The sequence below is a fragment of the Esox lucius genome, chromosome 2 (genome assembly GCF_011004845.1).
Source record: "Esox lucius isolate fEsoLuc1 chromosome 2, fEsoLuc1.pri, whole genome shotgun sequence".
Taxonomy (NCBI): Eukaryota; Metazoa; Chordata; class Actinopteri; order Esociformes; family Esocidae; genus Esox; species Esox lucius.
Genome location: NC_047570.1, coordinates 16,123,822 through 16,149,411, shown reverse-complemented (window position 1 = coordinate 16,149,411; position 25,590 = coordinate 16,123,822). Strand labels below are relative to the sequence as shown.

Genomic DNA, 25,590 nt, shown 5'->3' with positions numbered 1-25,590 from the left:
AGGTCAGGACGGACGGGAGGACTGAACCTCTGTCATCCCCACACAGACTCTCCCGTCCAGTCACAGAGCACCGTTCAGTCGCTCTACATGCCGAGGGCTGGAGGCTCCACTCAGGCCCAGTCGTGCTGCTCCGTGCCCCTGGAATAGTGACGGTCATGAAGCTAAGTCATGCCCAGTCAATAGTACAGGCACTCTCGGATGACTGAGTCAACAGGCAGGTCAGTAGTTGTGCCACACCTGCTGTAGACGAGGCTCCGTCTCTCATGCTGATCTGTAAACAGGTTGAGCTCTGCTCTCCCACCACACTGAGCAGGAGGCCTGGGGACCTCGGTAAGTGTTTTCACTGATTCCTATTGATCGACGTCACGGTTCCCATACGGGAGGAAACACAATGAGAAAACATGGGCAGTGTGAGGGGCCTACACGGAACAGACCACAGCACAGAGAAAAGCACAGAGCGTTAACAGCTGACAGGGGGGGCCAGAGAGAAGGAGATTTGGTGTACTAGGAAGACTGGATTACTTGGGCAGAGCATTGCAGAGGAAGGATTGATGTGTGTGTGTGTGTGTGTGTGTGTGTGTGCACTTGTGTTCATGCGTGTAAGACATAGGGTGTTTGACACCTCCATGCACAGAAGGAGCACAGAAGTGGAAAATCATGCTGGGGACGCGATATGTGTCTGAAATAATGATGTGGTGCCCAGTGAAGCTCGAGGGTGAGGGGGCGGGGGGCAGGCTGGTCCATCAACGGTGTTTACCACCTTCTGTAAGCCCACAAAGGAGGTGTGACGCCTGTCACCTACAGCTCCAAAACCCCTAAAAACCTTCCAGTGTGGAAACCCTAACCCCTCCCCGTCTGTGTCCCTGACCCCACCGGCCCCCACAGCAGGCCCTGGTAGGGCCCCAGAAGACCCCGGGCGCATGACGCAGTCAACCATTTGACCCGGGGGTGGGGGGGGCAGGCAGTGGGAATATTTCCCCGGGACAAAGGGAGGCACGCAAACGTCTGACTAATCACAGTAACTTCAGCCAAACCCTAAGAAAGCTAGAAAACAAATGATGTGTGCCAACTGCCAAAACAACCCACATGTACACAATCCACAAATGATGACCACGTGCCCACTTTCAAGTGGAGGTATAAATTCCGTTTTAACGACCCACAGCCTCTCAGACGCACAAGGCATTGATCTCCCATCCTCAGCTGGGTACTCAGAGCCAGCGTCTCTCCCCACCCTGAGTGTCGACCTGAATACCTTCTAACTGATCGCTCACTGTCAGGGCATTTTGTCACCACACCACCATTCTTTACCTCGTCAAGTTAACATTTGTTAAATTGAAGCTGGTATGTGTGTGTGATAGAGTGAGGGAGAGAGAAAATTCGTAGAGACAGAGAGAAAGAGTCTGATTTCATTTAATGAGCCGATGGCTGTAAGTCTGTTGTGAGACATCAGTAGAACCAGCAGATCTCACCACTTCTGTCAGTCCATCTTCATAGTGTCTGTAATGGATCCTGGCTGTATAAACACAACACTGCAGACACAGAGCAGGAAAGGCCTTCTGGAAAACCAAAACAACAATAATGTATAATGAGAGGAACTCCCATATTCCGAAACATATAATATCCTCATAAACTCACAGCCCATTTGGTAGTGTTTTATATGTGCAACAGCATCAAATAACCCTGACAAAGCACAGTCGATTGAACATTCCCACTCAGCGTGACGGCTTTAAACAGACAAACTCATCTGTATGCATACCGGGCCGGACAGAGGGGAAATGTTCTGTTTGTCTTTCTCTGCTTCATTAGCGTGAACTCACCCAGCTCCTCAGCCTCAAACTTCCAGTCTCATGCCTCAGATAATAGTGAGGCCCAGCCCGCCTCCTTGTCAGTTAGACAGAGGGAGCCTGTGCAGTCTGCCCATAAAACAGTCTGTCACTGCCTCTCCACTATCAGCTACACAGGAAGTATCAAGGGCAGGGGCCTAGTAAAGTAAACTGCATGACATTGGTTATGTGTGCTTTCTCTCAGGCGGAGGAACAGGAGGAGTGTGTGGTGAAGATCCAGGCTGATTTCTCTCTCTACAAAGCCACTCACAGTCACTCTGACTCGGACTACAACTCCCAGCTCTCCCGTACTGAGGAACTACAACAGGTGCAGTTTGTTCCGCCGACACATCAATGCTCGAGTCAACCAGTCACCAAAGTCACAATGGCCGAGAACATATCACTGTTTTAGATGCTTCACTGCCCAGAAGTTTGGTGCTACTGTATGTTCAGTATGTTCCCCTTACTATTTTGTGTATTCCAACCCTGGCCCTAGACAGGAAGTCAGAGCAGCCATCAGCAAACAGACTGCGACCCGCACCAACCAAGGTCCATATGGCCTGTTCTGACTAATTGTTTATGTCAGCGTGCGTGTGCCCGTTTGCCTTTAATGGAGTGTAGTGGGGCGATCCATCAGGCTGTCGAGCAGGCCCACAGTCAGCTGGAGTGACTGGCGTGTCAGATGAGCTCCCGCACTGCGCCCATGTGATTTACTGCCCTGCTCCGACACAGGCAGACGGCCCCGCCACTGCTCCAACTCAGCCCAGATTGATTACCCAGCCTGGCTGGCCCTCTATGCCCGCCATCTTCTGGCAACCTTTTAGCTGCGTTTTATAGATGGTTAGAGCACCTCGTTTGGCTATTTATACATCTGTAAGTGGCCATGAAATCTAGATTTGTCTTGACGGGTGTCAGCGTTGGGGGTAGTGAAACCAGAGTCTGGTGACACCTCGTTATTTTAATGGTCTGAGATGAAGGGGGAGCATGGCTGGATTTCCCTGCTGCAACACGGCTGAATTATGCTAGTTTTATTTACACGTAATGTTTACGCGCATATTTCACTGAAAGCTGTTGGCCTGTATTTTCTTCGGCATATTTGCTGGGTAACAGTGGGTAGATGGCTGACACACACACACACACACAAACTCCGGAGTAGCACACTGTACAGTGACGTTGTCTGACCTCTCAGTCTTCTTCAGACCAACACACCCGGATTTAAACCGATGTCTCTTAGGTCACTATTTCCCAACAGGTGGGTTGGGGGTGTCTGAGTGGAAATAAAAGACGTATACCTATACTGTGAATGTGGTTGGGAACTGCATTCTTCTAGTTTCTGCATTTTCTGTTGACAACCTACTAACTACATGACAGCAGTCTGGGCCTGGTGATATTGTCTCTGCATGTAATTGTGAATGTTGTCTGTACGACATCAGTAGACTGGCAGTGATCCTGTTGACAGAATAAGTCTCCATTAGTCTGTTGCATCAGGGGTCACCACAAATAGAGACAGTGCCCTTTGCGTTCCTCGCATTTTTTGTGCCATACACCGACTATAATTGACTATAAAATGTTCCCATCAATCAATCAATACTGGTTTAGGCTTTCTTCAAGTGCCTGTATTTTGCTCTGTTCATCCTTCCCTCAATTTCGACCAGTCTCCCAGTCCCTGTCACTGAGATGCTCCAGCGCCAGGCTTTACCGTGGGGATGGTAATAGCGAGGTGATGAGTGGTATCTTGTTTTCGCCAGACTTGGCGTTTGGCATTCATCCATAGTAGTTTGATTTTGGTCTCACTTAGCCATAAAGGCCTGATTGATGGAGTGCTGCAGACATGGTTGTCCTTTTGGCAGGTTCGATCATCTCTGCAGAGAAACTCTGAACCTCTGTTAGAGTGGCCATTGGGTTCTAGGTCACCACTGTGACCAAGGTCGTTCTTTCCTGTTAACTTAGTTAAGCCTGACGGCCAGTTCTGGGAAGAGTCTTGGTGGTTCCAAACTTCTTTCATTTCACAATGATTGAGCAGACTTTGCTGTTGGAAACTTTCAATGCTTTAGCAAGTTTTTCATAACCTTCCCCAGATCTATGCCTTGAGGTCTTGGGAGAGTTCTTTGGACTTCATGGCCTGGTTTATGCTTTGACCTGCACTGAAAAGTCTGAAACCTTTTATGGACAGTTGTGTGCCTTTCTAAATCATGTCCAATCAGTTGAATTTGCCACATGTGGACTCAGACATCTCAATGATGATCAAAGGTCCCAGGATTCACCTGAGCTCAATTTACCTGGGCCAAAGCATGTATATACGTACACCTATTTCCATTCTAACACTACTGATCTGACTATCTTGTATTATTTTGTATTATTATATCATTTTAGAATAATGCATATAGATAATTTAGTTCTCTAAAAAATAGAAATTGTCGGTCGCAGTATTTTCAATATAGAGCTATTATAATATTATTATCTATTATAGGAGAGTTTATTAAGCAGATGTTATGGCCTCAAACAAACGACCTCGCCAGCATTCTTAATCAAGAATATTAGCAATAGGAAATGATTGACGATAAAAAAGGTGGGAGTATTCCCTTGTTTAATATAATTGCAAACATTGGGTCCAAACTGAGGCAACCAGTTTCATATCTTGGTCCCGGGCAAAACCAGTTGAGACCAGTTGACTGGGTCATTATTTGCTGGCTTTCACGCGGGGCAGTTTGCTGTTTAATTGAATAGTTAACACGTCAGATTGGATGTGACAGCTGTCAGATAGCCGCTACCCTAACACAAGACACGTCCTTCAAACCTTGATACATATGCCTGGATGGAGGAGCCGTTGCTTGGTTGGGTCCCTCAGGTGACCATGTGGAAAAGCCCAGGGCTCATTTCCTTCCTTTCCCCTCAGGCGTTGTCACAGATGTGTGTGTGTGTGTGTGTGTGTGGGTGTAGGCATTATCCCAGGCTGTGGAGCAGTGTGCCAGGAGCCAGGAGATGATTGCGTGCCAGTTGGAGGTTGTACAGCTGAGAGAGGAGGTGTCCAGGCTTGCCCAGCTGAACAGCAACACTGTGACAGGTGTGGAGGGCTTGCCGCATCTCGACCAACATGTTTGTGTTTCCCATGGAATACATCAAGGGTTTATTTTCTCCAGCGTTGTGTGGGTGTATGTGTGGGCTGGCTCATGTTTGTGCACGCGTGTGTATGTGTGTGCATCAGAGTGTGTGTGTATGTTCCAGAGGTGCTGCGGCTGGAAGAATCTGGGAGGCAGCTCCAGGCAGAGGCCGTGATAGAGGAGCAGCGCAGGCTGCAGGAGGTGGGAGCTCTGGAGCAGAAGGCAGCCAGGCTGGAGCAGGATCTGCAGGCCGCCCACAGCCAGTGTGCCCAGAGACAGCAGGTACACGCTGGGGCACAACACCAGCCCAGGCCCCTGACCTGACACAGAACTGGAGGATCAGATAGAAAGAGCTTTCACCTTCTCACACACTCTCTCATGACTTCAGGAAGTAGAATAGATTGCGTCAGAGGAGCAGGATAGAACCATAGAGATGGTCAAAGGACTTGTTCTAGCATGGACATCGCCCATGAAGGGATCTGCCATTCTAATGTGGTCAACGGGGGGATCCCTCCTGATGTCCCGATTGGTCATGGGATCACTATTCCAAATGGGTCTCCTGAAAGGATCAGCCAATGAATTACACTGAAATGTATATTTGAAGATGGCCTCTGGCCATGGCGCTGGCCATGCTTTAACAAATGCTAGAATGGCACAGATGCATAAATAAGACCCAGTATAGACCTGTCATCCACTTGGAGGACATAAAACATGGGATGCTAAATAACATAAAAAACTGAGCCCGTCGGGCCAAGATAGCACACATACAGACCTCACACACACACAGGACACTGGCTAACAGGTGCTACGGAACACCATGACTGAGCCCCTCGGTTTCCTCCCAGGCGGTGCAGAAGCGGGATGCCCTCCTGAGGCGTTCGGAGGCTGATCTGCTGGAAGCCCGCAAGGCCCTACGGAGCCGGGCCGCGGAGGTGAAGAGGCAGACGTCTGCAGCCAGGGGCCTTGAGGCTGACCTCCACAGGGCCAGGAGGGAGGGCCAGCAGAAAGACCAGGAGTGCGGCTCCCTCCGGACCCAGCTGATGACCCTCATGGAGGAACTGAAGGAGGCCCAGGGACGCTGCAGGGACACGGGTAAGGGGAGGACACAGGCCTGGGGGGGGCGGTCTGGGAGACTGGGTATTTAAATGGGTTTCAGTGTATAGCAAGGTACCTCTGTTCTCTCCCTGCTTCCTCATTACCTGGTGGAGAAGAGGTTCCAGAAACTGTTAGAGCAGGGGCATGAGGGAGATGGAAGGGGAGAGAGTCAGTGACAGGGTTGGAGTGGCTGCAGTACATCCCCTAGGGCTGACTTTAATAAGCAGGCAGAGACGGTCACCTGTTTGCGTGCAGTCTGCCCTCAGCAGCCAGACTGCAATGAAATAGCTCATCAATTCACAGCCTTGGGCCTTCTGTCTGACACACACACACACACGTTTTCTCACAAACACACATACTCATAAGACATTGTACCCAGTCGCGCTCACATGCATACTAACGTATTCATTCAGTATGCACACAGAGGGACGCTAAGAATAAGAAATAACAGAACACTCATGGATGTAGAAGAAAGGTAGATAACACACCAGATATATGTGACACAGTCAGACCCGTAGAGGCTCTGCCACAACTAAACCATCAATAGGTCATGTCTTCATAGTGTCCAGTAGTGGTGCCTTCCTAGAGTCAGCTACAGGAATCATTATAGAGTCATACATGTGTCCTGATGAAACTCAGAAGACGTGTCATTAGGAGATCCAAAAAAGACCAATCTGAAAATGTAAAATATAAATTGCATAAAACTGAAATTATGATTCTGCTCATTTCTATTAGGACAATCTCAGTAGAAATGGTGCAAATACAGAGGTTTATGACCCTTGTAAGTTAGTACAGTAAAGTAGAAAGATTTAAGTACATTTTAATAATAAAAGAAGAATAAGTTGTATGATACTCATTGTTGTCAGGAGTGAAGTAGAAAGAGACTGTAAGTGTTGGTGTCTCCCAGCCCAGGAGCTGGCACGCCAGGAGGAGAAGGTGTTGCTGGCGGAAGGGAGGCAGCATCGGGCACGGGAACATCTGGCAGAGCGGGTGGCAGAGTTGGTGAGGGTGGAGCAGGGCCAGAGGAGACAGCAGGCAGAGCTCCACACCCTGAAGGATAAACTCCACACCACGGAACAGGAGCTGCATGGCTCCAGGTATGCTGTCAAAAAAACCTGACCTCCTCTGTCTGTCCTCTGTCTGTCCTCTCTCTGTCGGTCCTTGTCCAGTTTAAATCTATTTTTTGGGGTTTTCCCACACCATTCCTTTGCAGAAAATATGCCTTTTAACATAGAATTAAAACAATTTGGAAGGAAAACCATTTTAGTTGTATTGTAGGTATTAATAGGTAATTTGTCTTGGACATCTGGAAACACTTGGCTGTTTTTTATGAACCTTGTCTTTAAACCCCAGTCATTTATATTTCACCTTTCCATTAGTCTAACATCTTATTTACTGCCTGCTTATAAGACTCATTCCCGTTTAGATCCAAACTGAACCGTAGTCAATAAAGCCTCTCAGACAGTCACTCTAAATAAGGCTCATGAAAATAAACACACCACAGGAACCTATCAGATGTTAAATGTGTTTAAAAGCCCACTTTGTCTCACCCATACTCTCAGTTCTTCCTGTATGTCAGTGGCTCTGGGAGAGAGAGAGAGAGAGAGAGAGTGTTTTGGCTTTGTGACCCTTGGCAGGATGCCTCCCCCACTCTCCCCCCTGTCTCTCTGGCCTGTGTGGGCCCGCCGCTCGATAGGTGCATCATTCCAGGTCAGGGCCCTCTTGTGAAATCAGATGTTTAACTGGCCAGGAGACGCAGGATGGGAGCATCTTAACCAGCACCTTGCCAAAGGTCTCCTGTTCAGTCAGCCGTCCCGCCACTCGGAGCGCGCCCACCACCTGCCAATAGGCATTAGGGAGGACTTAGTAATTAAGTGATGAGGACTAAATTGGGTGTTTGTGGGCAGGCGAGCCACCCGGGCCCTACGGCCATGCAGATAGGGGATTCTAATTGCCAGGGATATTGATCAGCCTGTAGAGGGGGTGTGTTGGAGATTCACAGGCCATCGATTAGCTGTTACTGTGGCCTCCTTGTCAATGGGAGAGGAAGGTGAGCACTAAGAAGGCTCTGGGCTTGTTCCCACACTTCCCCCCTCACACACAGACACACACACACACACATACAGACAAACACACACACATATGTGCGCGTCATAGCACCTTCCGGAAAGAGCATTACCCCTCAACCCTGCGCCCACCTCTCTCGCTCTCTCTTTCTTTCTCTCTCTCTGTCTTATACTCTGTCTGCCTAAAGTTGTTGCTTCACCAAAGTCAATTGGCAGCGAGGAGAGGCAGCTCATTGGTACCACGTGCGGAGGGACTGCTCTAAACACACTGTTAGTTCTTCCTTTCAGTCGGCTGAGTGTCCCTTCCCTTAATGCGCGCCGTCTTCCGTCCCTCTCATGAGCAGGCCAGGGCTTTGACGTTCAGCTGTGGTCTGAGTTAATGTCTCGGGGAGTGAGAGTGCTGAACTGGGCCACTGTTTGGGATTTGATTAGCTGCTTCACCTGGCGGCAAACAGGCCCTGGTCACCCCTCATACTCACACTGGGATCCCATCACTCACGCCCAGGAGGCGCATCAGCCCAGCGCTACTGCGACATGCCACGACGCACAGCACACACGCAATCACTGCCACGTCCTCTCATTAAATGTTTCGGCTCGCCTGCTCAAAGGAAACATGCCGCACGCGCACGCCCTTTACTCTCTGGTTATTTAGTTCCTCGTATGATGTCATAGCTAGAGAGCTTTGATTCCCTTTGACTTGGAAAACGTGAACGAAAACAAAGCGCACAGCGTGTTGCTTCGGACGTTGGAAAGTAGACGTTGTGGAAGTACCTGGGAGGCCCTTCCTGAATGTGTGTGTTTCAGGACCCAGGTGGAGGCGCTGAAGGAGGGGGTGGAGGAGAGCAGGCAGGCCCAGCTCAGGGCTCAGCAGGAAGCCACCACACTGCAGGCCCAGCTGGCCAGCACCAAGGACACACTCGGGACTCTACAACAGCAGGTAAGACTGGCAACAGACTGACCAAACGGCAGCTTCCTACCGACGTGGCCTATCGTCCCGGAAACCACGGTCACCCATCCTGGCTAACAGTTAATGGGGCTCCACAACAGCGCTTCTCTCTAAGTCGTTAAGGGCCCATTACACCACATCAGTTTATTGATTGGGCTAACTAGAGGCCCTGTGGCCTCACTGCTGAAGACTTCCCTGTAGACGTGTGGCCACAGGGGTTGTTTGGAAGGTTTGTAAATGTCATGACTGTCTCTCTGAGTGCCAGCTGCGGGAGCAGGATGATGCCAGCCAGGCGCTGCGGGCAGAGCTGGCCCAGGAGCAGGCTAGGCAGCAGGAGAGGAACCAGGAGGCCAAGGACAAAGAGGCTCGAAAGGAGAGAGAGACCGGCCAGCTCAGAAGCAGCCTGGACAAAGCTTACAGTCAGGTCTGTATCGATCACATTTGTTTTCAGTCAATCAAATCTATTTTACAAAGCGGTTTTACATCAGCAGTTACAAAGTGCCTTTACAGATACCAAGCTTGAAACACTAAAGGGCAAGCAACAACATGAAGTGATGCACAGTGGCTAGGAAAACTCCCTAGTAGGGTCAGAACCTAGGAAGGAACCTAGAGACAAGTTGGACTGTGAGGACTGGCCAGTCCTCTTCTGGTTGTGCCGGGTGAAGACAATAAGAATATGTGACTTTTTTGGATTTGTTATGTCATGTTATCATCATGGATACACCACTGGCAGTCAAATAAGCACCAGGTGCTTTCAAACACTCATTAATGTATACTAAAACTAGCAATCAAAATGCACCCATTGTTCATGAATTTCACACCGCGCAGTTAAACACACTGTAGTTTGAATATGGTCTGTTGATTTATACCTCATTTTAATTACCCAGCAGAAATCAGGAGTGTCAGTAATCATGTTATCCCCTACAGGTTATTATGCATTTATTGTTAATGTTCAAGTCACAACAAATTTGATGGATACAGGACTTGGCATGTTTGATATGCTGGGATGTGTTTGTGTCTTAAAATAATTATGAGAGGAATGGCAGTGTAAATGTTTTGATGCACAAATACAGATAAAATAACCATCAAGTCAAAGTGCATTTGGAGTGACTTGTTGATTATGTTCCCCATGCAGTTTATTAGACTACAGATGAAATGAGTTATGATGAACTCTCAGCGTGGTACAAGTGCACAGAGATGAGCTTGCTGCTCCTTTTGAAGAATGACTACAGAGAGGGTGTTATTCAGGTTACGTGATGACTGATGTGTCGGCCATTTGACAAATTAAAGGATTCTTACTGTTATCTATAACACCAGGTTGGGCAATGTGGTAATTTAACACTAAGGTTTTTGTGATTAAACACATACCACTTGTACTCAGAAAAGTACCATGTACTATGTTCACTACTTCATCAAGCTCTGCTTCTCATCTGGAAATAGTATGTTTGGTGGATACGCATCACTGGTAGAAAGATTTGCATATATATTTTTATAAAGCATTTAGAATCCTTAGAATTTGAAAATCTCTTGCCAGTTGAATGGAACCTTAGCTAGTGAATGTCCTGAATTAAATCTGTACTTGTTGACAGTTCAAAGTTCCAAAGGTAATTTTTCAGGCTATACAGGATGTTCTTTTTTCATTCAGCAGGAGAGTTCCTGATTGAAGCCTGGCTACAGTCATCTGCACTCAGATTCGTCCTCCAGCCATGCTCACAAATTGAATTAGTTTCCGTCTCTGAATTTGTGTTTCAAAAATAGTAATTATTTTTTAACCCCAAAGGAACTGAAGAGAAATTAGTCCGATGAAAAATGAATTTTGCGAAATATAGCTTTGCACCAGCCAAAGGGATACAAGCCTAAAGCATGGCAATTTACCAACTGTTCAGCTGTTAGGAAATTTAATCGAAGCACATAATTCACATCTTTAGAAAGTTAAATCAATCTGATCAAAAAGTTTCTCACTCAATTACAGCCTGAAATTAATCTCCTTAATCCCAATTTAATATCTGTCATGCATATAAGTGCAGATCTCTCATCTATCTACAAACCCATGTGACTTAATCTTGGAACAGAGAGCTAAGATGGTGCCATCAGATTTAGCCCCATCTATCTTTAAGCCCGGTATGCACGAAGTAGTGTACACACACACACACACACATGATGGGAGTCCTCAGGAGGTGTGAGGAGGAGCGTGACTTTAACTGTCTGTCTGTGTGTGTCCTTCAGCTCAGGGAGCGGAAGAGTACCGTGGTGGGCTTGCAGGAGCGCCTGGCCCAGCTTCAGAAAGAACATACTGCCTGCCAGTCTCAGCTGCAGCAGTGTCAGAGGGAGATGGAAAGCTGGGAGGGCCAAAGCCTGAAGCACAGTCAAGAGGTTTGTCCATACATTGTGTGTAGCCTGGGAGCCATATTTGGTTTGTTTGATGTCCTCTCATGTGAGAGGTGTCCAGGCTGGCCTGAGGGTGAGTTAAGGAGGCTTAACAACAGCACAACCCACCTTCAGATTGGCCTCCCCATGGAGGCTGGAGCTGGCCCCCACCCAGGCCTCCCCATAGAGACTGGAGCTGGCCCCCATCCAGGCCTCCCCATAGAGTCTGGAGCTGGCCCCCACCCAGGCCTCCCCATAGAGACTGGAGCTGGCCCCCATCCAGGCCTCCCCATACAGACTGGAGCTGGCCCCCACCCAGGCCTCCCCATAGAGACTGGAGCTGGCCCCCATCCAGGCCTCCCCATAGAGACTGGAGCTGGCCCCTATCCAGGCCTCCCCATAGAGACTGGAGCTGGCCCCCACCCAGGCCTCCCCATAGAGACAGGAGCTGGCCCCCACCCAGGCCTCCCCATAGAGACTGGAGCTGGCCCCCACCCAGGCCTCCCCATAGAGACTGGAGCTGGCCCCCACCCAGGCCTCCCCATAGAGACTGGAGCTGGCCCCCACCCAGGCCTCCCCATAGAGAGGCTGGAGTAAAATATATTTATATATAAAATACTGACTAAGTGTTAATTTATTTTAATGTGACTGTGGGGAAAAATGTGTACTGGGACTAACAAGTATTTAGTGCAGATTATTTTTTCGTGGTTATTGCAAGCAGGCTGCGCGTATTGGTGGTGAAGCAACATGCCTACGTGCTGAGCTGGCCCGTCTGAAGCAGAGAAACACCCAGCTGTCAGAGGAGAAGGAAGGTCTGGAGGAGAGGACCAGGCAACTGGCTGCAGAGCTCCACAGACTACAGACAGCAAGCAGACAGTCCCTGGACGATGTGAGATAGAAGGCCCTACGCATTAACATTTCCATTCATCCACATGTCAAATTAACCAATAACCTTTCATTTCATTGTCAATATCCAAAAACCACTCTGATGTAAAAGCCAACAGCCAACAGTTATGTCATGGACCAAACAGCTACACATTAGATTAGGGGTAAATCACCCATTTTTACATCAGAATCTCATCCTGGATAATGTCTCTGCACTGAATCTTTACATTTTCATTATACTTGCTCCTATATACAGTACCAGACAAAGGTTTGTACATATTTGCATCTTTTGTTGTTGTTATAAACAGCACTCAAACATGGCTTTCTGGCACAGAGAACACAATAATAATAATTAAATGCAAAGACATTATCCAGAATAAGATTCTGGTGTAATATGATAACATTTTAACATGCTTAGACAACTATCATTATGTATTGTCGTCAGTCATTTCAAGGGCCAAGCTAATCTTTTCTAAATTTTTCTCTGATTTAATAGGTAACAAAATATAATAAAATTCTACCACTTTTAGGTAGTTTTTAAGAAAAAGGGAACTATCCACTCTGGGGTTATCTACAGTACTATATAATAAACCGAATGGTTCCAATCATAAGTGCAGATTGCCTGAAAGCTGTGGTATATGAGATCACAGAATGTATTACTTTTCTAATTGGGTTGGTTTGCCGGTTTATAATATGAAAAACATCTTGAATGTTTGTGGTATATTGACAATATATTGCTAAGTGTTGTATACACAGCTAAGTGCTGTATCCAGAACAACTCTTAGCCATGGTTTATTGGTCATTTACAATATCCCCTTGTGCCCTTTTCTCTTAATTATTAACCAGGTATTTCCAACCCTGAATGTGGATTATTTAAAAGCTGGACCGTATACCACGGTATAATATAAAAACATGTTTTAACGTTTTAATTGTGCTGGTAGCTGATTTATAATAGCAATAAGGTGTAGTATATGGCCAATACACCAGGGCTGAGGGCAGTTGTAAGGAATGATACAATGCCTGGATACAAATATATATACCACAAACCCAGGAGGTTCAATATATAGTTCCAAAGATACGCAACGGTTGCGCTGAACGTAAAAGGGTTTTGGCCATGATGGGGCTAGTTTCATGCAGTGCTCCAGAGCAGTCCTCCTACTAATAAAAGTTTCTTGCTACTACACCCACATTAAAAGACCAATCACAGCCTGGGATTAGAATGCAGAGGACCAGGTCGTCTCTAGTCTGAAGTTTTAAGAGCCGTTGTACGAAAACAAATCAAACCCTTCCAGCAGAGATCTTGACCACGCTTCTCTGCTCTTCATTTCTGTTCACCTCGACTCGCCATACTTCTGCCGTCTGAACTGTGCATTAGAGCCCTTCCAGTTGCAAATACAGTAAGACTTGTTGATGTGGGGCTGAATTCTGACCGCTGTGTTTGGAGACCCACGCCATGTAAGAGCTGTGTGTTTGTTCTGCCGACCAGACTGTCCCCGCGTCGTCTCCCCTAAGTGCCGTCAGTGTTGCGTGGTAACAGCAGCGCTCAGCCCACTTACTCGCCATGGGGAGAGAATCCTTGTCATTTTGCGGTCAGCGACCTTCGGCCGAAGAAAATGAACTTCAAGTTGCATGAACCTGCAACCCGTCCCACCAAAAAACGCTGATTGTGTGTGTGGACACGTCTGTCCTTTAGTGTGGATTAGCGGGTGAATTCAGCAGGAGCCTGATCAGCCTGCCGGCACATTATGGTGGCTGTGTGGTCATGCAAGGATTAGTGGGAGCTGCAGCAGTGCAGTCTGGGAGCTGCCTCCCGTCTGGCTCATCTCCCCTACGCCCGCCTCACCTCTCCACACACACACACACACACCACTTTAATTGGCTTTGCTTCTTTCATTATATTTATTGCCTTTTCTCTGCAGTGCCTGCTCCCTGGGCCTGTGGAAAGGTCACTGAGGTGGTGATATGAACAGTGGCTCTATCTCCCTACTAGGCTGCCAGGAGATAGGAATGGGGGTGGTAATTAATGGATACTACCACTTCCTATGGGAGATGTTTAATGCGCTATGTTCACCAGTCACCAGTTGTTTGATGTGGTGTGATGTGTGCATTCGCAGGTATAATTCAACAGGATTTAGTGTCAGCTGAATATAAATGAATTACAATGTTATTAAAAATAAAAGGTTTGTGGAGGAGTCCACTTCCATGACTCCTGCCTGGTCGGAAAACACTTCTGAGTATGCATTTCATATTGTTCATTATTCCTATACTTCGAAGGTTGATCAATCATTAGGAATAAGAACTAAATATGAAATGGATTATGCCAATGATGGTATCATGGCCCCCAAGGCTCGGTCCTGTGAGGGCAGGCTGGCAGAGCTCAGTGCCCAGCTGGAGAGGTCTCAACACTGGGGCCAGGAACAGCGGGAAGCCCTGGAGGCCCAGGAGAAGGAGATGCTGACGATGAAGGTGTACATGACTTCCATCAGGGAGAACTACCATGCCAAGGTGGGCCTGGTGCGAGACACATACAGTGGATATAAAAAGTCTATACACCCCTGTTAAAATGCCAGGTTTTTGTGATGTAAAAGAATGAGTTCTATTTAACATTAGTTTGAATGTGATTGGTTAATTCTGAACACAGCCACATCCCCAGTTATAAGAGGGTGTGCACATCAGGTTATTTGTAAGATTAAAATCTTTCATTTTTCCCCTTCGAAGATTTCATTTTGTTTGTCAATTGAATTGTTCACGTTATAGGTCACATTCAAGGTGGAAAATGTTCTGCCATGATTTATCTTTGTCTCATTCTTTTACATCACAAGAACCTGGCATTGTAACAGGGGTGTGTAGACTTTTTATAACCACTGTACAGCTGAATCCACTATAATTAACAATGTGCTCATGGAAACGTCATGGCCGTACTAATGACAGATGTCCTCACAGATTTCTTTGAAACAGAAATGCCGAACAGCATAGTTAATAATCCTTTCTCAGTGGATGAACCATGTGGCCATTGTGAGTTGCAGTAAGGGATTGTTCATGTCTCTGTTCAGGTAGATGCCTTACACTTACAGCTCCATTCCATGAATCACCAGTACACCATGGCAGCTAATAAGGTAGTGAACCCTTAAAACCTCCACATATGTCAGATAGACTCTCTTAGACTTCTGAATAGACTCTTACCCCCCTCCCCCCCGGCCTCAGGTGGAGGTTTTGCGCCAGTCTCTGGGGAACGCTCGTTCAGACATCTTCCATCTGACCAGGGAGAGTGACCTGGTGATCACCAACATCAACCAGTGGGTGAAGAAGCAGAGGTAAGGGCATATTCCACACGTCTGCCCAGTCATGTCCTACATTAACCCTGATTTATTAACCCTGATTTACCCCGTTAACAGGCAAGGCAATGAAAAACTAAACCTTCTCATCAAAGACCAGAGCAAGAAGATCATCCGACTGACAGCCGAGAAGGAGTAAGAGCTCTCCCTTGTCCATCCATCCCACCCAGTTGTTTCCAGTGGAATGTCCTGTACTGTCTGTTGTTCAATCGCTGGAGACATGATTTTCATGATAGTTATAAATGGAACTATGCCTGTGGTTAGGTCTCCATGTTCAGAGCTGTGGTTAGGTCTCCATAGTTCAGCGCTGTGGTTAGGTCTCCATGTTCAGAGCTGTGGTGGTTAGGTCTCCATGTTCAGAGCTGTCATTAGGTCTCCGTGTTCAAAGCTGTGATTAGGTCTCCGTATTCAGAGCTGTGGTTAGGTCTCCGTATTCAGAGCTGTGATTAGGTCTCTGTGTTCAGAGCTGTTATAAGGTCTCCGTATTCAGAGTTGTGGTTAGGTCTCCATGTTCAGAGTTGTGATTGGGTCTCTTTGTTCAGAGCTGTTATAAGGTCTCCGTGTTCAGAGCTGTGGTTAGGTCTCCGTGTTCAGAGCTGTGGTTAGGTCTCCGTGTTCAGAGCTGTGGTTAGGTCTCCGTGTTCAGAGTTGTGGTTAGGTCTCCATGTTCAGAGCTGTGATTGGGTCTCTTTGTTCAGAGCTGTTATAAGGTCTCCGTGTTCAGAGCTGTGGTTAGGTCTCCGTGTTCAGAGCTGTGGTTAGGTCTCCGTGTTCAGAGCTGTGGTTAGGTCTCCGTGTTCAGAGCTGTGGTTAGGTCTTCATGTTCAGAACTGTGGTTAAAAACTGCACAGGACACATGGATTAGGTGGGGCAAGGAACACATTGTACCTGTAAAAAGGGGGTGTAAACTGAACCACCTATGAGTTGTAACCTTGTTCTGTGTGTGTGTGTGTGTGTAGTCACCTGCAGGAAAGTGTGGATGGTCTGCATAGGGAGGTGGAGAGGCTGACAGCTGAGCTGGTTGAGAGCAGGATGGTGGCAGGGAAGTCCCAGGTAAGTACGTTACACAGTTACATAGACTAGACCACTCTCAGAGACATTGTGGTGTTCTATGGAGTTATATGACCTGTTTTTGTGTCAGGCCCGGGTGAGGGATCGGCACAGAACGCAGGCCAGACCTCCAGTCCAGATGCCCCACACAGAGTGAGTACTGTACTACTGACCCTAGACCTGTCCTAGACACTGGATCACTGGGCTAGTTCATCCTATTCTTGTAACACCCCTGGGAATTTCACATTCATCTTGGAACAGAAAGCAGACACGACTAATGACTGCATGTCGAACTCACTAGCTTTTTTTTTCTCTTGTGGCTCTAGAGACAGTGACAGTAACAAAGTCATACATTCTGGAGCCGTTAGTTCCTCTGTGTGTGTTTCTATTGGGAAGCTGAGACATGGGTCAATAGCAACACTCAGCAATACATCTCATACAGTGTTTGTTAAGAGCGGGAGCCTGTCTGTAACTCAGAAGAGCTTTATTGGTGACCATGTTGATTTTTGTTGTTCTGGGATTAGCATAGGCCCTTCTGTGTTTCCAGGGCTAATGGCCCCTGTCGTCTGGCTGTGAAATCAGTGGCCTGAGAGCCTCTAAGAAAACTTCAGATTGGTGTTTTGAATCCCCAATCCCTCTCTAATGCAGCCCAGAATGTCTCAGCCACTCTCTCCATGTTCCAGTCTGAGCATCAGTAGAGCAGTCTCAGCGCCCCTTACGCACCCTGGGTGACCCCCCACTACAGTCTCCTCTCCTCACGCCAGGACCACGACACCCCCACCCCACCCCCGAAGACCACTGATTGCTTGGTAACACCAAAGATGCATTTGTGCAGTCAGGCAGGAAATCCTAGAGGTGGCTGTGATCACATTCCTGATGCAGTGACTGAGGGCTGGAGGAGGGGCCTACATTCACTTCCTGTCTCACCTAACAGAGCAGCAAACAGGAAGAGAATGATGGACATACAGAGACAGCCAGGCAGAGGCAGGGAGACAGAAACCACCAGACAAAAAGATATTGGCAGGCAGAAAGAGACATCCAAGGAATTTACTTTTCTCTTCTGACAAGACTCTCAGGACTCAACTCTCTTAGTGATATTTCTTTACAGGAACCCGTCCAGACTTGCAGACACTCAACCAGTCAAGACACATTGCCATAGTAACAGCTATATACTGTGTTTTTAAAATAGATTTAGAATTTTATATGTGATGCTGAGAAAGGGTGATTTTTATGGTGAAATTGTGTTCCACATGGTTGTTTGACTGTTAAAGCTGTATCGTTTCATCCTGCCAATACCCTCTTGCTTTGAAATAGGCCAGTCTTGCCCTCCCTGGCATTTCTCTGTAATACCATTTCACTGTAATACGTTCCCATCAGATTTCCACTGGAACAGGGCCGGGCGGATACTAGTTTCACAATACCCGTTAGTATCATGGCAAGGAAACAAAACAGAAACATTAAGGGTCACCTTTTCCAAGATATAGCCCAAATTATTTTTTTACGTAACTGGCAGGAACAAACCATTTTTAAGGAATGAACACGGAGGATGAAAGGACAATGAGATAGAGAAGTTGAAGGAGAGAGAAATGTTTTTGGACAGAGATGGAGAGAAGGGATGCGCTGATATATTGACCAACAACCAGCTGATTATAGGCAAAATTATAGCTAATAATCTGTGCTGATTGCTATATATTTTGCCTGATATTTCAGACCGAATGTGCTTTCCGGCGCTTCCGCTGCATTCATTTTACCGTGTTGCTCCTTCATGGCAGAACCATGGCCACAACAGCAAGAAAAAGATACATTCCTGACATAACTTTTTGTAAGACACATGAATTGCAATTGTTTTGGTATATAGATTATTTGTTGTGTTACAATACTGTTCTTAAGATTACTGAGCTCCTGGAGCTATCGTATTCATGTGCGACTTGAGAAACAGAGCACGCTATCCTAGTAGTTTGAGCCAGCCAATGAATCCCACGCACTCGATGAAGACCAGCGGTGTGAGAAAAGTCAGTGTGCCCGGTCTCCAGTGGGGGGGGGCACCCAGCAATGTGCTCAGGACCGGATTAGAACACTGATATATCAATTTGGAATTGACTCCGGTTATGTCACAAGATTAGAGGAAAAATATTAGAGCAGCAATATATCATGTTATTTAGTACTAGAAATATTTATATTCTTTTTTCGAATCATTACACAGCATTCTCATTTGTTGTGTCTTATGGTGTAAAGCGATTGGGTTTGGCTGCCAAAATCAGTGGCTGGTAGATTTTGAATCTACCTGGCACATTTGCTGGTGAACCAAACAGTAAACTTGATGCCCTGCTTAGAAAGAATAAGAAAGATTTAGCAAATGACTCCCTATCCAAAGACCAACAATGACATTTGTTAAAGCAGTTTTGAGAGTTAAATACCTTATTTAATGTATATCCAGCATTAACTATGTATTTTGTAAGTTACAGAAAGGGGATGTGTATTTATCATATAATTAGACTTATGTTGGAGAGTTTTTTTCATGAAAATATATAGAAAGATAACTTTTGTGTGATTGAATTTACATTTGTTGAAATATATATTTTTTTAATTTAATGTATGCCTGAGTACACAGGTACAGAAGTGACAAAACATCGGCATTGGCTGATTTTGGTGTATGAATATCTGCTATCAGTATCGGCCAAGAATGTTCTTATTAATGCATCCCTAATGGCAGGGTTAAGGAGAGAGATAGAGAGGTTTAAGGAGAGATATTAAGAGTTTGATGGAGAGAGAGAGGTTAAAGGAAAAGAGAGATAGAGGGGTTAAAGGAAAAGAGAGAGAGGGGTTAAAGGAAAAGAGAGATAGAGGGGTTAAAGGAAAAGAGAGATAGAGGGGTTAAAGGAAAAGAGAGATAGAGGGGTTAAAAGAAAAAGAGGTTGAATGAGGGAGAGACGTTAAAGGAAAGATAGAGAGGTTGAAAGAGGGAGAACTGTGCTGATCAGAAGCTTGGGTCTGGTGGGATCCATTATATCCCATCATTCCCTGTGTTTGCTCTAATAACAGAACCTGCCACTTATCTTCCTCCTACCTCATCCACAATGAGCTCTCATTCTGCTTACCTGCCAGTGGGTAATGTACCAACCTGAATGTATACCTGCTCTGAAGAACAACAAGCATGCTGACTAGCGCCTGTGTGCTCGTAGCCTGGCCTGATACCAGTAGAAGAAGATGCAAACTCAGCTCATTAAGGCCAGTGGATGACTGGAGCTTCCATCAGCTAATGTTCCAGGACATTCAGAAAGCCTACAGGGAGCTGGGAGATGAGGGCTCTGAAAGCAGCCGAGAGAGACATGGAGTAAATAAAAATAAATAGATAAACAGGTGAATGGCTTGAGAAGGTGAAGGAAACTGTGTCCATTCTCACGCATGTAGCACATTTTTGTCAGTCTGGGGCCAGTGCACATCCAGGCTGATGGGAGGGGAAGGGGTGGGGGGCTGGGGGAGTGCACTGGCTTGTCCTTCATTCTGCATGCCTGGCTTTACTCCCCAGCTTTCATTAAGTGTCATTACCAGGGCTTTCAGCACTAGGGCCAAGCTAAGACCTGACATCCACTCCATAGATATGTGGGCATGCATATGGATAGACCGCTGATCCCCTTTATCCACCACTGAGGAGGGAGAATTAGGCCAGGGAGAGGGATGGGTGGGGGAGTGTGGGGGGGGGGGGTTTGGAGCCATATCTGACTTTAATGGCAGGGATAAAGCAATTACTTAAATGAAGGACAGTATTCATGCCTGATTTGTTGTCATGAATATGTTATACAGGTCAGGTTATCCACATTATGTGGGTGTACACTTCCTGAAATCTGTCTCCTGACTGTAAGGGTCTTTTACAAGTGTGTGGTGTTGTACATATGGATGACTAGCAGTTACACTGCATAGTCTTCCATGGTCAGTAGCAGGAATGAAGGCGTACTGCAGTACTGATGTCAGATGTGCATGGTGTTCATTAGCTATGTCTCTTTCCGCTTCACTTCTTGTTAGAAGGCCTGCTGATTGATGGGGGGTCTTGTGTGTTTATTTGGATATCAGCGAATGAAATATTCATATTGTACGCTTTCCCAAGCAGAAGTTATCTAGATGTAACGTAAATGGTACTTGGTATTCGATTTTCACAGCAGATTGCTGTTATTAATGGAAAAAAGGGGGGAAAGGAGACCCTTCCTGGGAGGCAATTTATTTCTCTTCCACACAGAGCTCCAGAGCACTGGACCAGGCTCTTAATGCACTGGAGCAAAAGTGCTTTGGTCTGCAACCTTTCACACCTTCAACTCCCCTTCATGTGATTGAATAGTTAATAACTTTGTCTTGCCTTTGAAAGCTTGTGACATGGATCGTGCTGTATGACCTGGTGGATGGCTGACATGCCTGTAGCTCTCTTTTGTCTGTCTGTCTACATGTCTCGTCTGTCCGCCTGTCTGTCTACATGTCTCTGTCTGTCTGCCTGTCTGTCTACATGTCTCTGTCTACCTGCCTGTCTGTCTACATGTCTTTGTCTGTCTACCTACATGTCTCTGTCTGCCTGCCTGCCTGTCTGTCTACATGTCTCTGCCTGTCTACATGTCTTTGTCTGCCTGTCTGTCTACATGTCTCTGCCTGTCTACATGTCTCTGTCTGCCTGCCTGCCTGTCTGTCTACATGTCTCTGCCTGTCTACATGTCTCTGTCTGCCTGCCTGCCTGTCTGTCTACATGTCTCTGCCTGTCTACATGTCTCTGTCTGCCTGCCTGCCTGTCTGTCTACATGTCTCTGTCTGTCTGCCTGTCTGTCTACATGTCTCTGTCTGTCTACCTGCCTGTCTGTCTGTCTACCTGTCTCTGTCTGCCTGCCTGTCTGTATGTCTCTGTCTGTCTACCTTCCTGTCTGTCTACATGTCTCTGTCTGTCTACCTGCCTGTCTGTCTGCCTGCCCGCCTCTGTTTATATCTTCATGTCTCTGTCTGTCTGACTACCTGTATCTGTCTGTCTGTCTACCTGTATCTGTATGTCTGTCTACCTGCCTTTCTGTCTGTCTGTCTGCCTGCCTGTCTGTCTACCTGTCTCTCTACATGTCTGCCTGCCTCTCTACATGTACATGTCTCTACATGCCTGTCTATGTATATCTGCCAGCCTATGTGTCAATTTAGCCCAGCTGCCAATGTATTTGATAGCCCATCTCTCAGATGCCAATGTGTTTGATAGCCCATCTCTTTCTTCCACAAGCTCCTTTTCATTTCATTGGCCTGACTTACCATCTGTCTGTCTGTCTTTTTGCCTTATAGAATTTTCATGGCAAGGGATGGATTTTGATCTCTTACTTGGTATCTTTCATTCCTTCTCTCTCCCTCGAGACACTTCAACACAAATAGACACAAATGCAGACCCACACACACACACAAATAGGCACCTACATACACACAGCTAGATCATTAGCGCCCCCCGCGCTCACAGCCCCGGCAGAATGGGACCCTGCCTAATTGTGCACCATGCTCATTTGTTCTCCCTGCATGATGTGGCGATTGCTTATTTATTCTCCTCAGGGCTCCTCTCTCACATTAAAATGATTGACTCATTTTATTCACTGCACATTTGCCAAGCTTTATTTGATAAGCTCATTTCCCTTGGTACCCAGAATCCCCCCTCATTCTCATGCTCAAAGTTATAACGTTCCTAATGCCCATTATTATTCATACTTGTGATTGTTTCTCCAGCTAATTCTGTGTTAGAATAATTTTGCTTCTGTGAGCCTGTTTATCCCGGTGGAATAAAATGGCCCAAAAGGGCACACATCAACAATGCTGCTGAAATAGCCCAGGAGCCAATTGTGTACACACAGCTGGCAGACGCGGTCAACAAGGAGCTCAACAGGGATTTGGACATTGTGGAAGGTTTACCAAAATAAGCAGACAGAATTTGCATTGGGTTGAAAGGCCTGTTGTCAAACAGAGTCATCAACATTTGGACCAGTCAAGTAATGAGACAGGCTCTGTATGGACACATTCAGCTCGGAAAGAAGTGGTAGTCAAGAGGCCATGGTTACAGTGGAGAACACATATCCCTTCTCCTCTACAGAGTTGCAAACCAGAGGACAGCTGTAGACAGACCCCAGAGGACAGCTGTAGACAGACCCCAGAGGTCAGCTGTAGACAGACCCCAGAGGACAGCTGTAGACAGACCCCAGAGGACAGCTGTAGACAGACCCCAGAGGACAGCTGTAGACAGACCCCAGAGGTCAGCTGTAGACAGACCCCAGAGGACAGCTGTAGACAGACCCCAGAGGTCAGCTGTAGACAGACCCCAGAGGACAGCTGTAGACAGACCCCAGAGGACAGCTGTAGACAGACCCCAGAGGACAGCTGTAGACAGACCCTGTAGAGGACAGCTGTAGACAGACCCTGTAGAGGACAGCTGTAGACAGACCCCAGAGGACAGCTGTAGACAGACCCCAGAGGACAGCTGTAGACAGACCCCAGAGGACAGCTGTAGACAGACCCTGTAGAGGACAGCTGTAGACAGACCCCAGAGGACAGCTGTAGACAGACCCCAGAGGACAGCTGTAGACAGACCCCAGAGGTCAGCTGTAGACAGACCCCAGAGGACAGCTGTAGACAGACCCCAGAGGACAGCTGTAGACAGACCCCAGAGGACAGCTGTAGACAGACCCCAGAGGTCAGCTGTAGACAGACCCCAGAGGACAGCTGTAGACAGACCCCAGAGGTCAGCTGTAGACAGACCCCAGAGGACAGCTGTAGACAGACCCCAGAGGACAGCTGTAGACAGACCCCAGAGGACAGCTGTAGACAGACCCCAGAGGTCAGCTGTAGACAGACCCCAGAGGACAGCTGTAGACAGACCCCAGAGGACAGCTGTAGACAGACCCCAGAGGACAGCTATAGACAGACCCCAGAGGTCAGCTGTAGACAGACCCCAGAGGTCAGCTGTAGACAGACCCCAGAGGACAGCTGTAGACAGACCCCAGAGGACAGCTATAGACAGACCCCAGAGGACAGCTGTAGACAGACCCCAGAGGACAGCTGTAGACAGACCCCAGAGGACAGCTGTAGACAGACCCCAGAGGTCAGCTGTAGACAGACCCCAGAGGACAGCTGTAGACAGACCCCAGAGGACAGCTGTAGACAGACCCCAGAGGACAGCTGTAGACAGACCCCAGAGGACAGCTGTAGACAGACCCCAGAGGACAGCTGTAGACAGACCCCAGAGGACAGCTGTAGACAGACCCCAGAGGACAGCTGTAGACAGACCCCAGAGGACAGCTGTAGACAGACCCCAGAGGACAGCTATAGACAGAGCTTATAGACAAACAGCTAGCAGCAGGGGCCCTGGTTGGTAGTGTACTGGTCAGTAGGGGACCTGGTCAGTAGTGGACTGGTTGGTTAAAGCACAGGACTGGATAGAAACCAATGGAGGACATAGTGGGATACTAATAGGTAGGGGATTGATTTGTAGTCTTCCTGCAGCGGGAGGTGAAGAGTAATGTACTAACACTAATTCTCTTGATAATATTCACAGTTGCAAATATGCAGTCAATCGATAGTGTGTTGGCATGAGCATAGCAATAATAATGTGCTCTGTCCTAGACCTGCACTGACTGCAAGAGGAGCCTTGAGTGGTCCAGAGGACATCCACCTCTGTCAGCGCTAGCCTCAGCCTGTGACGGCCTGGAGGAGGGGGTGCCACGCTGCAGTGGTCCCCCGGAAGAGTGGCCCCCACTGCTGGAACAGAACCCAGCCCCTCAACTGGGATGAGAACCCAGCCCCTCAACTACACATCACAGGGAGAGACTCTGATTGGCTGTTAGTGGGAGCAGTTAAGAGGGGAAATACTAATAGTTACAGTGGGGAGAACAAGTATTTGATATACGATTTTGCAGGTTTTCCTACTTACAAAGCATGTAGAGGTCTGTCATTTTTATCATAGGTACACTTCAACTGTGAGAGACAGAATCTAAAACAAAAATCCAGAAAATCACATTGTATGATTTTTTTATAATTAATTTGCATTTTATTGCATGACATAAGTATCTGATCACCTACCAACCAGTAAGAATTCTGGCTCTCACAGACATGTTAGTTTTTCTTTAAGAAGCCCTCCTGTTCTCCACTCATTACCTATATTTACTGCACCTGTTTGAATTTGTTACCTGTATAAAAGACACCTGTCCACAAACTCAATCAAACAGACTCCAACCTGTCCACAATGGCCAAGACCAGAAAGCTGTGTAAGGACATCAGGGATAAAATTGTAGACCTGCACAAGGCTGGGATGGGCTATAGGACAATAGGCAAGCAGCTTGGTGAGAAGGCAACAACTGTTGGTGCAATTATTAGAAAATGGAAGAAGTTCAAGATGACGGTCAATCTCCCTCGGTCTGGGGCTCCATGCAAGATCTCACCTCATGGTGCATCAATGATCATGAGGAAGGTGAGGGATCAGCCCAGAACTACACGGCAGGACCTGTTCAATGACCTGAAGAGAGCTGGGACCACAGTCTCAAAGAAAACCATTAATAACACACTACGCCGTCATGGATTAAAATCCTGCAGCACACCCATGGTCCCCCTGCTCAAGCCAGCGCATGTCCAGGTCCATCTGAAGTTTGCCAATTATCATCTGGGTGATCCAGAGGAGGAATGAGAGAAGGTCATGTGGTCTGATGAGACACAAAGAGAGCTTTTTGGTCTAAACTCCACTCGCCGTGTTTGGAGGAAGAAGAAGGATGAGTACAACCCCAAGAACACCATCCCAACCGTGAAGCATGGAGGTGGAAACATCATTCTTTGGGGATGCTTTTCTGCAAAGAGGAAAGGACAACTGCACCGTATTGAGGGGAGGATGGATGGGGCCATGTATCGCGAGATCTTGGCCAACAACCTCCTTCCCTCAGT

At 47.2% G+C, this 25,590-nt stretch overlaps 1 protein-coding gene across 2 annotated transcripts in view; it reads left to right on the top strand.

Annotated features, from left to right (window-relative positions):
* Positions 1-24,584, top strand: part of LOC105029753 (golgin subfamily A member 4) — a 185,073-nt gene extending 160,489 nt beyond the window's left edge. Inside the window, exons 20-35 of one of the 2 annotated variants that reach the window (XM_010903259.3) lie at positions 2,029-2,151; positions 4,764-4,887; positions 5,049-5,206; positions 5,770-6,016; positions 6,927-7,116; positions 8,890-9,022; positions 9,291-9,455; positions 11,258-11,404; positions 12,117-12,287; positions 14,630-14,788; positions 15,337-15,399; positions 15,488-15,597; positions 15,679-15,753; positions 16,578-16,671; positions 16,760-16,821; positions 24,283-24,584. In XM_010903259.3, coding sequence (XP_010901561.3) covers positions 2,029-2,151; positions 4,764-4,887; positions 5,049-5,206; positions 5,770-6,016; positions 6,927-7,116; positions 8,890-9,022; positions 9,291-9,455; positions 11,258-11,404; positions 12,117-12,287; positions 14,630-14,788; positions 15,337-15,399; positions 15,488-15,597; positions 15,679-15,753; positions 16,578-16,671; positions 16,760-16,821; positions 24,283-24,346 — 2,085 coding nt within the window. In that variant the 3' untranslated portion in view covers positions 24,347-24,584. The remainder of the gene's footprint in view (positions 1-2,028; positions 2,152-4,763; positions 4,888-5,048; positions 5,207-5,769; positions 6,017-6,926; positions 7,117-8,889; positions 9,023-9,290; positions 9,456-11,257; positions 11,405-12,116; positions 12,288-14,629; positions 14,789-15,336; positions 15,400-15,487; positions 15,598-15,678; positions 15,754-16,577; positions 16,672-16,759; positions 16,822-24,282) is intronic. The other variant, XM_034296646.1, reaches the window with a different exon arrangement.
* Positions 24,585-25,590: the final 1,006 nt, after the last annotated feature.